The following is a 14,456-nucleotide window of genomic DNA, read 5'->3' on the forward strand; positions in this document are numbered from 1 at the left end:
GAAGCAGATTTGCATTCATTGGTGAGTCGTAACTATATAACGCACTCTTGTGTATCCGTAGGATAACCGGTTTGCATCAACTATAACAAATATTATTGTGGAAGGAAAAATGAACTCAGTGTAAAGTTGTTTTACCCTGACCCTTAATAAGACTCCACCTCCTTCTCTCTAGTTGAGGCTTCTTTGGCACACGCTTTTGCTGTGTTCAGTTTCCCCAGTGGTCCTGCTGTTTCCATGCTATTTTGAGACCTATTGGAAGATTCAAGGTGACAAACTAAACCAACTTCCTTAGATTAATGTTTGTAGGCATGCACCAATGTTTATAAATGTATTTGGATTTGTTATTCCAACTGTGTGATAACTTTACAATGTTTGTAAATATTTCCTCTTTTCCTTTTTTTAATTCAATCGAAATCACTGTGAAGTTTCCTTAATGAGAAGTTGTTCCTTTTTTAACAATCAATCAGTATACATTACTGTTTTATCGAATTTTATCATGTAAACTTCATATAATTTCACGATTTGGAACTATATTGCCTCATGTTGATGGTAGAAACTGTCTCTCATTGGTCACTAGGAAGGAGTGGCCATTGAGTAATAAGAGTTTTATTTTGACATATAGAGCATGCATTTAATGTATTTCTAATTTTTAAACCAATTATTGATTATGTTGTATTATTTTACATAGGGAGTTTTTTCTGCATAGAAAAACACCGTCCTGATGATGGTCTATCTGACGACTGCTACCTAGACCGAAACGTCGACACTCCATCATCTCCTATCACGCTACTCTGCTACCAATTCACAACCCTTTTTTATTAATTAATTTTGGTTGTGTCTTCAAACTTTTGGAGTTGATGTCTTTTAGTTATGAACTGCAGTGAAAAATTCAATTTATCTCTGTTCATGACTTTTTTGCTTTATTTCATTTGTATCTGTCTCCCTACTTTTGTTGCATTATAAAGAATAGTTTTTGAACACGCAATACGATCTTTGCTCTATTTGTTCATTTTTCCTTCCACAATAATATTTGTTATAGTTGATGCAAACCGGTTATCCTACGGATACACAAGAGTGCGTTATATAGTTACGACTCACCAATGAATGCAAATCTGCTTCAAATAAGTCCCTTGTAGCACCCTTTTGACCTAAACTACTCTGTGCCCAAGCCTACAAGGGTTTATTGGGTTTCCCCTGCCTTTAACAGGAAGCACCACCTCAGCATCACTTAGCACCAGTGCATCTCTACCTGAGCACCAATTCAACATCACTGAGCACCAGCACAGCACCACCTCAGTACCAGTGCATCAGTGCAACACCACCTCAGCACCAACTTAGCATTACCTCAGCATCAGTAGAGCACCACTTAAGCAACACTCATCACCACCTCACCATTACTTAGCAAGAGCACAGCACTTTAGCACCTAGCACCTCCTGAGCACCACCGCAGCATCAGCACAGCACCACCTCAGCACCAGTGCAACACAATCTCAGCACCAACTAAGCACAACTGCAGCACCACCTCAGCATCAGCGCAGCACCACTTCAGCACCAATCAATGTCACTCAGCAACACCTGAGCCGCACCACCTGAGCATCCCTCAGCATCACCCGAGCACCACCACAGCACCAGCGCAGCACCACCTCTTGCTCTTTCTCAAGCACATACACACACCCAATTTCTTGTTCTCTCTCTCTCTCTCTCTCTCTCTCTCCCTCTTGTATCTCTTTCTCTGTCACCCTTTTTCCTTCCTGTGGGTATCATTATTTCTATTTTATTGCTCTCCTCTCATACTAACCCAATCTGTCTTTCTCACTTGTTTATTTCTTCCTCCTACACAAAACCTATTACCTCAGTTTTTCATTCTCGAGCTCTGGCCTCAGCACTTCTATATATATTGTTTTTACAGATTTCAGACTCCATTCACACAGTTTCTAATGTGTGCCATTGCCATAAGTGCAGTCTGCCCTCGGAATCTGGTGTCTGTGTATATCCCCCCCATAAACAAACAAAAACAGCTAATACAAACATGCATTAGAACAGGCAGAAAGAAGTTGTCAGCATTGCAAGGAGAGAAAACCACTCCAGGGTGTTAAGCAAAACTTCGTCTGCAGTGTGCCTCCCGATCTGTGGGTGTGTGTAGAAGTTATGGATAATATGCTGCATAGCTAAACACTTATAAGGTCCCAAAGGCAAAGACATAGATAAATTACATTATCATTTACAATGCCAATAGCTCAAACTCTCCCAAACGCATGCCTTATTTAATTACAAATGCTTGTTTTCATAGTGAGAATGTAATCATGGCATTGCCTCCTCCTCCCTCCCTGAAATACTTTCTGCTTTTGATGCTAACCAGGAGGAGGAGGGGGAAAGCTTAGGCTCAGGCATGGGATGTCAACATCCAGAGTCCTTCATGCCTAGTGATTTCTGATGACTGCTCTCTTAGCAAAGCCAATAGTAGCGCCTTTGGGAACTATTGTCTTTTCCTACGGTTTTAGCCATGCAGTACAGCATCCCAAAGGCTATGCAGCATGTCCACAACAACAAAAAAGGTACGAACATGTGGTGGCCATGTCATTTGCACATACAAAATAATGCAAGCGTTTTTTATTTTTATTCACCGAGTTGAATCAGCAAATAAAAAAATGAGTAGTACGAAAACCTTTTTTTGACGTGCTAATGAGGGGTGAGCAACACGGAGAGCTCTGGGATGTGAGTACTTCTGAAACATAATGCACCATGAAATTTATAATATGGGCATTTGATTTCCTTCTGTTATTCATCATGTTCTGGTAATTATCTTGTATACGTGTTAAGGGGTGAGAAGTGTGATATGGTCAATCTTGGCAGCAGGAGTAGGGAGTTGGGGGTTCTCGATATTGGTGTAAGTTGGCAATTAATCCCTGACTGGGAGCTGGAGAAGGCTCTCTTAGCAGGTGACAATAAACTAACCTACAAGTACATGGTGTCCTGGATTCCTTACATAGCCCTCTTAGATTTTCATAATATGGGTTACAATGAATTTGTGAAGTATTCCAGATTGACTAGAAGAAGGCTGGAAACTTAGAGGAGCCAATGAATGAGCAAATATGAAGAGTGAACTACTGGCATTGAGACATATCAGGGATGATACAAAGAAAGAGGAGCCAATGATTGATGGATCCATTAGAGTACACCTCCTACACCCAGATACACTGGAGGTGGTGCCATTAATTGATGTCACATGGAAGGTGATCTGCTGCACGTTCAGACGTCCTAAGAATCATACATTGATATGGGGGATGAATGATTTGGCTGGGATATTGAACCATCTCCGCTGCAATCTAGAGAATTACCAATCAAGAATAAATAATCTTAACAAGTTTAATTAGATATGATCTATGCAGATAAAAAAGAATGAAGGGACCAAGACTGAAATCCTGTGAGACACCTCAGAATTGATCCCTGTGGATAGTATCAATGGATCTTCTACAAAGAAATCAGATTTTGACCATCTAAGGGTATAGAAGCGGCCTCTGTGCTGATAATTCGTAGTTCCATGTTTCCGTCTACTTACACCACCCCATGCCTATGTGTTGCCGCTGATTTGTGGTACAGAGGGAGAGTTTAACTTGGGCTCTGGAGGGAAGGTTATGGGAGTTTATTGGGTCTGGGAGGAGATGGCTGTTCTGTTCCTGAACTTCTGTTTTTTAATGAAGAAAAACACCCATACTTTGCAAATGTGCTTTAGCTCCCAGCCTGCAGCTGGACATCCCACCAGTATGGGAGAATGGGCACAAAAGAATACAGCACAAGAGTCACTTGTAGTCTGCTGGCAACTAGGCTGCATTACATGTCAGAATATCAAAATCAGAAATATTCACCTTCAAAAGCTATTGACTGCAGAATATCAGCTACCACTATGTAGGTTAATATAGAGTTACTATTAACTCCTTCTCTATGTACCTTGAACATATGTACATTGTTAAGGTATGTTGATGTAGTGCTAAGAATAATCAATCTATATTTGCCAAACATACTTATTTTGACAATATGGTTGTAGTCGATATTTCTGTAGGCCAATGTAAAAGCTCGATATTTAGAAAACAGTGGGCAACTTTACAATAACTATGGGTAAACATTTACTAAGTTACTCCTCTGTGTCCTGTCTATCAACGAGTGAACAAATGCCAATTGGTTAAAATAAAACCCATAAAAACAGAGACGTCAACATCATGAACGTTGGTCTTCTGAATTTCCACTTGTGAAGATGAGCACATGCCTGAAACCTTTGCCTTTAGTTTCACATTGGGCTTCCATATTACTCCCTCTCTCTAGATACCAAGACATGTTGCCTCTAAGAACGAAAAAGATTATCTATGGACAGAGAGACATGCTGACTCTGAGAACAAAAGAGGTGATAAAGGACTCAAATACCACACATGAACTAGGACATTAATATAGCGGCTTGTTGCAAGACATGTAATCTAAAGATATGTATAGACTGGTGCTGTGGCATAGCTACATTTCGGATTCGCCTTATCAAATGTTCTCATTGACTTGAAGATATTTTATTTCTCAAAACAATGCCCTTCTTTCCTCTTTCTAGTATGAATTTTTGCCCTACCACTATCAGTTTCTTCTCGTTACGGCAGTCATGATGATCACCGTGGTGGAGGGCCTGCGACTCTACCTCGGATACATTGGAAACTTACAAGAAAAGGTGAGTTGAGGGTTCAAATTCAAATTTATCCAAGGTATTAATTTCACTGAAACTCATTGGGATTGAAACGGAGCATAACGTTTTTTTTATTTTTTAAAGCAGTCAATATTAAGTTTAAAGTCTATACCACCACTGAAAAATGAAATCTCAAATAATTTGCCAGTGAAATAAGAGATTTAACTTCTCAGAAACTCCATTTGTTACCACCTGTAGGGGCAGAACTCTCAAGTTTTCGAGGTCCATGTACGAGTATCTTATCCAACCCAGGTGGTTTCTTTGGAGCCTGTGGCTTGTGGTCGTGGTTTTATAAAAGGCTAAAGAGAATGGTAAATACCTGCCTGCAATGCAAAAAGAAACTGATCTGGGTAACCTCAGCCATCACCAGTGCTAACCCTCCTCCTGCACAGAACTTGCAGAGTCCGGGTTAGAAATGTGTGGATCAGTGTCTCAATGGGGCTGGCGGAAAACCCTGATGGTTTTATCTGGTGAGCTGAAGCCAATCATTTATAAACAGGTCCACTTGAATTATGCAGTAAAAAGACAAAACGTGCAGCAAAATGCAGCACATTCTGTGGCTGTGTTATTTCAGTACTTTGATATTTTAAAACACAGTGACACAAAGTAGATCACTTTCAATTTTTCTTAAGACAGAAAAGTATACACATTCACAAAATCCAATAGAAGATGTTATTCAACAACAAATAATGAAGTTGTCTTGTATGGAAGCTCAAATACACAATTTTATTTACACCGTTTTTTTACTCCCTGAGTAAAATAGTTAATGTAAAAATTTCTATGTTGAGTAGAAAATAACACTGCTTTTGCACACTTAGGGGTCGATTAGGATGTTGTCAGGAAAGCCTCCGAACGGGATTCGGATACTGCGAATCTGATTCAGGACCTATGTTCCGGACCGAATCGGTCACCTTTCCAGACAACCAATTACGATGCAAGGAAGCCGTCTGGGCTGTCTGAATCGGTTCCGAATGGGATTCAGGCATCCCGAGTTATTCAGAGCTGAAACGTTCAGCCCAATGGAGACAGTTTCCTAACGAGAGAGTACGATGGCCGATTTGGACGGCTGTTCAAACTCGGTTTGGCCAAGATGAAACGGTTATTGAAATCGCATTTTGGTGCCCCATAGCAGGCTCCCTTTCACCCATAGGCCTCCAGATTGGCCTGTGGAGAAACCCAAAGGAGCCCCCTTTCCAAACATGCACAGTGTGGAAGGCACCATGGGGTGCCAGCCACAGGGTGCAAGGTTTTCCCCACGCACCCTTTTTTTAATGGGAAACTGTGTTCTCGTACGGAACACAGGCTCCCATTGAAGTCAATGGAAATCCAACCGAACCGAGTCCGTAACCATCGTAATCAGTTAGTAGGACTCCCTGAATATGAACCATTCAGAAAGCATTCCTAACCAGATTCGGTGGGAATGCTTTCCTGACGACATTGTAATCGGCCCTTTAATATGATAAAACATGATTGATGGAACTGGCACTTTCTGGTTGAATGAGGCGATGCCCCCCACCAGGCAGAACCTACCACTCCTGCCAGGGGCGGGTGATTACACACACTATATAACCTATGCTCACCCATGTATAGCTTGGCACTGAGCAGTCAGGCTTATCACTGACGCAATGTGTAAAGCATTGGCACAGCACTTACTCATGATAAATATGCTGAGTGTAACAAAAGAGACTTCACAAGTGATGTATGTAAATAACATTTGTATTCAACACACACAATCAACACAACAGGAACATCATGTATTTTGGTGCATAAATCACACTTGGAAATATTACTAGGTCCAACTGTGTTGAAACAACACCAATAATATGGACACTTGGGACAGATGCTATTTCAACCATCCTGACCCTTTATGCGGTGCAGCACATTGTTAACCCCAGGCCCACCCTAGCAATTCTTAAAATTCGATAACACACAGTTAGTGGGAGCACCCTGTGTAAGATCAATATCAGAAATATGTACATACAAAGAACTGTAACACTTTTTAGCAGCACTGTGGGCCAAAGGTGCGCAAATAAAGCCAATCTCAAAGGTAGTGCTCTTCCAGCAAGAAATCAACGTGTAAGGCAACACCGCGGGCCATTATCGTGAATCACAGGCATTCTGTAGAATGTCACTCCAACACACACACTCACACCACACCGATACGTTGTGCAACGGATATCTGGCAGGTCTGTACAGAACGCGCTCGCACACATACGCACTCAGCACCTTAATGCCTTGCAGCAGATACCCAGCAGGTCCATTGAGAACACACTACAGACCCCGTGGCCCAAGCCTCGCCCACCCTCCAACTCACCCGACTATCCTACACCCACAGATTGGAGATAATATGTCCTCCCCTTGGACAATAGGCTGCACGCAGCCAAATTCACACTTAGTCAGTGTCCCGGTGAAGCAGGTGGGGGTAGGTAGCAGGACTAATTAGGAGGCAGCCATCAAACTGGGGTTGGCCACCCCTTGGGAAGTTCACCGATAGGATGTGGAGCAGAAGCGGGCTGGGGGCAATAGTTGGTCACTCAAAAGGGTTCCACAAGTGCCTTCCTGCACCAGCCCAGTTCTGCGAAGTACAGGGGTGTCACGCAGTCTCTTGACCTGCAGCTGATTGTTCTCGGAAGCATTCCTCCAGCCCAGTCAATCACTCGCATCGCCCAGGCCCAAGACTTGCAATGCTACCTGGCAACACAAGGTTGTGGGGGGCAGGTGAAGAGAGGGCAGTTGGCCTGCCGTTCTGAGGGCCATAAAGAGAACAATTGAATGGAGAATGAAGCAGGGAGGCCTCTCGGAAGAAGGAGGCACCCCATCAGGTACACTTCGATCAGAGTCTCACCAAGGCAATCGTTGATATGGTCCACGTTGATTTAGGTTGCACCAGACCATTCCTGTCACACAATGAAGAGTTGTAAATTCCGCACCTCCCTGGAAAGGAGGCGCAACGACTGGTGTGCATTGACATTGGTCGCACCCCGCAATACCGGTCACACACACAGGCATAAGTTTAGCAATGCCTCATGAGGTAGAATGAACCACTACCACAGTTACGCCCACCTCTAAGGGTCGCAACCTGTGAATTGGACACCCCATGCAATGACCATGCTGTCGGCGTTTTGCATGAGAAGCAGCACATTCAACAAAGTGGGCCACACTAGATCTCACAACTGGTGAATCCGCTCATTATCAACTTTATGCTTTACCGCTTACGTATGCCGAGGTCACCATGATGCGGGGGTCACATGCCTTAGATGAGGGCTTTGGGGACTATTCGGTCTACAGGCACAATTCTTAGTTCCACGCTCATGCCGTGCTGCCAGTTAGGCTCCAGCAGACGATGAGGGCATTTAAGAGGGCACTGCTCTCCAGATGTCACCACAAGTAGATGGTGGGGGTCCCTTGAAGGAGATTTTTGATGGCCCAGACACCTCTGAAAGAACAGGGGGTAAGCCAATAAGCCCTTGGAGAGCACACTTCAGGGTGCCACACAGCAGCCAATAGTCAGCTCAGGCCTGCCACTTTTCAGGAAGAACTCCCTTTCAATGGCAGTAATCCTCCTTGTGCACACCAGATTCCTCTGGCAGTGTGCTTCATACAGTTCCAGGTTCTCCAGTCCCATGTCCCCACCAGTGTATCTCTGCCCTGCTGAAGTATGGCGCCCGTAGTTATACTGTAGTGTGCATTTGAAGTGTGGGTGGTTCAAAGTGTCTCCCATAAATCTCAGTCCTGTCTGCCATGAGGCTGTGGAATGCAGATCTTACTTTTTAGTGGGGCCATGATCTGGCTCCAGAGGCCAAGTGTCAAAACCTCTTCTTTCAATCTATCAACCCTGATCCACAAATGTTAGAGGTCTTTCGTTCCAGTTGCATATCCAATGTTTTATAGCTGTCACTGGGGAATGCCCAGCTCCTCCAGCCTGCAGTGTGAACTGGAGCCAAGTAAAAGGGCACACAATGGGTTTTAGAGCCCACTTTCTACAAGTGGCATTTCTACACTAGTCATGACAAAATCACCTCTAGCACTGGAAAGGGTTTGCAATTGTGATTTCCAATGACAGAAACATTGTGAGGCTGCTCCACTGCAATACACTACTGCAGCCTAAAGTAATTTCAACAATTATTCCATGATAGCCTACTGGAAGAGCAAACCTCATATGTAGTGAAAAACCCATGGTTATTCCTCACTACCTGGGCAGGAAACACACATGTAGATCTGCCTTGCATTTTACCAACCGCTTGCTTCACCCCTTAAGACATACCCTTGGGGTGCAGTGGTGTTAGTGAAAGGTCCTCTCGAGATGGCTAGCAATTTAGAAAAGGCCAGCCTGAGTAGACATGCTATTGCGGACATACAAACCCACAATGGCAGACTGGACACATATTTAGAAACACCATAGGTGCAAATACGCACACTGGCCTGCAATGGCCGGCTGGACCCATGTTCAAGCACATCATTGGTGCCAGTGAGCAGACCTGACCTGCCTGTAATGGCAGGCTGGACATATGTTCAAGCACATCTTTGATGCAAGTGCATGGACTTGCCGGCATTGGCAGGCGGGCCACAGGTTTTAAACATCATAGGTGCAAGTGCGCACACCGGCCTACAATGGTCAGGCTGGACACCGGTTTACAACCACCATAGGTGCGAGTGTGCAAAGACAAACTTGCAATGGCAGAGCTGACCTATGCTTAGAAACCTCAGGCCAGCACCTCTTTCACACTACATTTACAGTGGAAAGTGCCCCAGACCCTAAGGACAGAACAAGAGATTCAGCCACACCCGGGAGGTGTCCCAAGGGGAGAGCCGAACCCCTAGGTAGGGAAAACACACATGGAGGTTCATCCCAACTCCGGCAATGAACACAGTGGTGTCCCTACCCGGCTACTCACCTACCCCAATTTCCCCCTTCAGGACTTACCCTAGGGCCACTCTGGTGGTAGTGAAAGGGTCCCTCAGTGTTGACTAATGACTGAGAAAGACCAACCTGAGCATGAGACATGTTTGACAGGCTATTCCAGTGAGCAGCCAATCAATGCTGCTTTCTACTACTCGCCAGTGCTGTACCGGTGAGGTACTGGGTTTTTCGGAACCAATACTATTACAATAACCCAGCGGTGTCAGGGCAACACCCAAAGACCCCGGATTCCCCTGTCTTGGGTAACAGAGACACTGGATACTTCTTGATGATGTCAAAGACCAAAGTTTATTGGTTGCAACCAGGGACAGAGGTCTACGAACTACACACGGGTAGTTCGACAGAGACTGCACCACCTCAATGAACGAAACTCGGTCTTTTATGCCGAAAATTACGCCTCTGGCAACATCACAATTTACATTGGGTGCATACAAACTGACCAATGAACAAGTAGCATTTCAAAAAGTAACGAATGACGACAATCATAGATAATCCCACTTTCCATTGTCCAGCCCACCAAAACGATCGCACACATGCTTGGTTTCCTGTTCGATCAGGCCGGACAAACCTATCATAAAACCTTCAACCCAGATCGATGAACATGTCGTAAAGGAAAGTCAGAAACAGATGGAAAGGAGATAGGGGAGTGGGAACAGTGTATCATAAACTCAGGGCACGTCCTGCCCTTTGATCTCTATCAGGCCAGCTGCTGAACAAGGAACTGGCTCAGCGGGATTCGCCCCAGGCAAGGAGTCAGTTCGGCTAGGTCAACCAGGAGTCAGCTAAGGCGTACGTGTCAAGGACTCGTTCGGCCACAGTCATCGGGCCTATGTTAGGGCAACCACACAAGATGGCTGCCACATACAAAATGGAACCCGACGGTTCAGACTAAATCCTCAAATACAGAGTGTTCTCCTATATCAATTCATACGAAAACACTCAGACACGTTACACTCGCCATTTGCGGTCCGCTCACACCAAAATCGTCCATTTCCGACGATCTTTATAAATCGGGTTTCAGAACTATCAAACCCAATTCGGAACCACGGAACCACACCGGCCCTGGGTATGTGGGGTACATTTTTATATTATACTCACTGGTACGACACCTAAAGCAATCAAGTAAGAACCCTATCCTGGCATGTGTAGGAAGGGCTAACGCACTATGCCCCTGCAGCACACTGGGAAAGTGCCCAGAGTCCTAAGTTCATGAAAAGAGGGTTGGCAAAAACCAGGAGGACAAAAAGCAAAAGGTTTTAGGGACATCCGCCTAAGAATGGCCATGTCCAACAATGATCCTCTTTATTCTGAATTCACTAGTTATGTTTCAGAATTAGTCTTCAGGTAAGGGTTTTAGGGCCAGATGTAAAAACATTAGGAATACCGATTTCCTAATTGCGATTCTCTTCAAATTGCAATTAGGAAATTGGTATTCCTAATGTATGAAACTCATTGAGTTTCATTTAGGGATTCCATGTGGGTCGCAAATTAACCTACCTCATGAATAATAATCAGGATGGTCACAGTTTGCGACCCATTCAGAATCACAGCTATCACAGGGATAGTGGCCTGCTGAGACCACCATGTCTGTGAGTGCTTTTTAATAAAGCAATCTTTTTTTTTCTTTTAAATTTAGCCCTTTTACTTAAAGGAAAACAGGATGTGTTCAAAAAGAAGAAAAAAAATAAACCTTGAAGTTTCAATTTTTATGAGTAGGCAGGGGTCTGTGGGACCCCTGCCTGTTCTTAATACATATTATTATTTACATTCTCAAAGGGGAAAGGGTCCCTTGGAGACCGCTTCCTCTTTGCAAATGGTTTACCACCACTGTTCCCTGTGAGGTACGCATGCGCACCTTTGTGACCCCAAGCATGCAGTGTCATGTGTGAAGTGTACACACGGCACCTTTGTAAGGACCGTTCACGCTGCTGCTTTGAAAACACAAAAGTGGTGCAAAAAACAGTTGTTTCCTTCTGCGGTAGACGGAGGTAGAGACCACCCATTGAGAGAACACAAGAAGAAGGCAAGTTAATCAGCAAGTGGCTCCAGCTCTTGCTGCATTTCTTTTGTTTAAAGGGGCGCGGCTGTGGGGCAGATTGTGTAGCTTTTAGAATGTATACATGTTAATCGCAGCGCCTGCCATGCGCTGCACTTAACATGAATACTTTCACAAAGGCACACAATCTGCCTCGCATGCGCGCTCTATTAACAAAGGAAAGGCAGCAAGTCTTCTAGCAGAACATGTGCTCTCAGGTGATTCTGAAAGAACACGCCGTGTTTGTAGACTTGCTGCATTTCATTTGTTAATAGATTGGGGGAGATATGTGCTGGGCTGTATTAACAAAAGAAATGCAGCAAGTCTATAAGACATGCACTTTCAGAATCACCTGAAAGCACACGTTCCGCTTGTAGACTTGCTGCATTTCTTTTATAAATAGGGTGTGCCTACGGGACCGGCTCTAGGGTAGCGCGAGTGGTGTCACTGCACCAGGTACTGACTTTGAGTCAGGTGCCGTGTTTTCAGGTATATTATTGTTTTAAAAGCACTTGCTGCAACGTTTTGTCTCCCAGCATTTTTCAGGCAATTATAAATATGTCAAGATAACTCTGGTGATTGATGTTCTACCTGGAGAGAGATCAGAGTTTTCTCTAGTGGAAGTTTTAAGGTAAGGCAGAGGGTTAATAACCCTGCTTCAAAGAATGTGTCCCATGCAGATAACAAAATGCATAGAATGAAAATAGGTTAGCGGGTTACTACTTTTCTCAGAGAGGGAGGTCATTTTGTTACTTGCACTTTATAAGTTAAAATCCTAATATAGAACAGTAAACTACTAACTGTCATCAAATACCTTCATGCATACTGCAAGGTAAATATTAGATGTTATGATTTTTCCCCCAACAATTCATTATCCTAATGTTGCAAAAAGGGTCCATTTGGCTACAAAGCAATTCTTATTGAAGAGAACCCCAAAACATGGTGTTACAATTTAAATGCAGAGTTTGTGCTTCTCCAGGCCAAACACTCTTACTGCCTACCAGTAAGGATAATGTCACTCAAACACCTTGCAGTCCTTTTTCTTATGTAACATTTCTTATTCACTGATTTACTTACCTATGATTGATTGTCTCTGTTTAAGGTGTGTGCAATGTAAAGTGCTCAGACACCCTACACTGGTATAAGTGGCACTATAAAACGAACTAAACGCATCTCAGAGAGGTTGTAATGGAGACTTGAGGGGCACTGTTAAAGGTGGTAGTAAGGGAATCCGTGTTGGAATTGGTTATTGGGGGGTGCCAACAAACATTTTCGAAATGGGCGCCACCAGCGGGGTTGCGTTCCTGGCGCACATAGCCTTGACTGCAGCACATAGAGACCTTACACTGCCGCACACAGAGGAAAAAAATTAGAGGGGACATTGGCTACTACCAGTTTTAAACTGGTGGTAAAGTATTACAGTTTTGCGACAATATCTCCGTAGCAAACCAGTAATACGATAATGATTCAGTGTTTGGAAGGTACGCCCTAAACATGCCCATTCCAAATACCAAATCGCAAATGAAAAATGTGAATCGGTGCCAAGTTACCAAATCACACTTTGCATTTTGTAAAAAGCATTTTTCCCGTCACAAATGCCAAGATTTGCAATATCGGGCTGTTTGCGACCGGAAACTGCTTTGTACATCTGGCCCCAAGTCTGTGGCAACACTATGGGCCTCTAGAAGTGCCTATTTCCATTAACGAATGACTCTACAGAACAGTATTATATATTGCATATTCATAAAAAAGATAACTAAAATGTTTGGATGTTTTCTGTACATAAATTTGCAAGAATAGTGAAGTAAACATTCTTATGGCAAATAATTAATGAATAGATCCATCCTGTTTCAAAGACATCTAAGTATATGAGGATTTATTTCATGCAGCAGACAAAGTCACATTAGTACCATTTTAATACCTGAATAAATCAATGAACAACTGAAAGGTGGCCATTCACACTTTAGAAGTGCTTGGCACTGTACTGCACCATGTGTGGCAAACTATTTTCAGTAACTTTTATTACATTTAAACTATACGCAAAATGTTTTTTTGTCTTCAAATTGTGCAGCAGAGGGTGGAATATTCAGCAAGTATGATGAGTTCATGGTAATGTGGAAAGCACAGCAACCACAAATCATCTATTTCCAGTGGCCCAGATTATAAGTCAGAACCAATTTAGTACATTTAAAATTTGAGGCGATGTGAATTCTAAATTTGGGGCCTTGTGAAGAAAGAAAATAATCAGCATTGACACATCTAGATTTCACCAGCCAAAATCCACATCAGGTCCTTATCACATTAGCATTTTGGTTGCACACTTAGAGATGTGTAAATTCCCAGGATTGCATGTACCTGCAGTGTGTTTTAAAGCATGCTGTTATGGCTATAAGTGGTATATCATATGTTCATAGACATTGAAGTCATATGCTTATATATATTTATTTTATTTAATGCGATTTTATATAGTGAGAACTTTACCCGAAGGTGTCAGAGCGCTTTACATAAGAACCAGTTGCAAAACATAAGGACTAAGGATTACATGCCTTACATAAAAGATATAAACAGAAAAAGTTGCAGATGTACAAGATGTAAAGTCGCACAAAGAAGAGACTAGTGGAGTTATCTCTATATACATAGGGAAGGGCTATGAATGGATATACTCTAAGAGTCACATAGGAATGGTAGAGAGTAAAAGGTCTACTGCATATACTAGTGATTAGAGTTATCTTTATATACATACGGAAGGGATACAAATGGATATACTCTAAGAGTCACAT

At 43.2% G+C, this 14,456-nt stretch overlaps 1 protein-coding gene across 1 annotated transcript in view; it reads left to right on the forward strand.

The window, feature by feature from the left end:
* The window catches only part of LOC147679757 (transmembrane protein 17B-like), a 340,261-nt gene that overhangs the window by 323,501 nt on the left and 2,304 nt on the right, over positions 1-14,456 (forward strand). Inside the window, exon 4 of the mRNA XM_086942473.1 lies at positions 4,592-4,705. Within this exon, the coding sequence (XP_086798599.1) occupies positions 4,592-4,705 (114 nt within the window). The remainder of the gene's footprint in view (positions 1-4,591; positions 4,706-14,456) is intronic.

Source organism: Lissotriton vulgaris, chromosome 11, assembly GCF_964263255.1.
Source record: "Lissotriton vulgaris chromosome 11, aLisVul1.2, whole genome shotgun sequence".
Lineage (NCBI taxonomy): Eukaryota > Metazoa > Chordata > Amphibia > Caudata > Salamandridae > Lissotriton > Lissotriton vulgaris.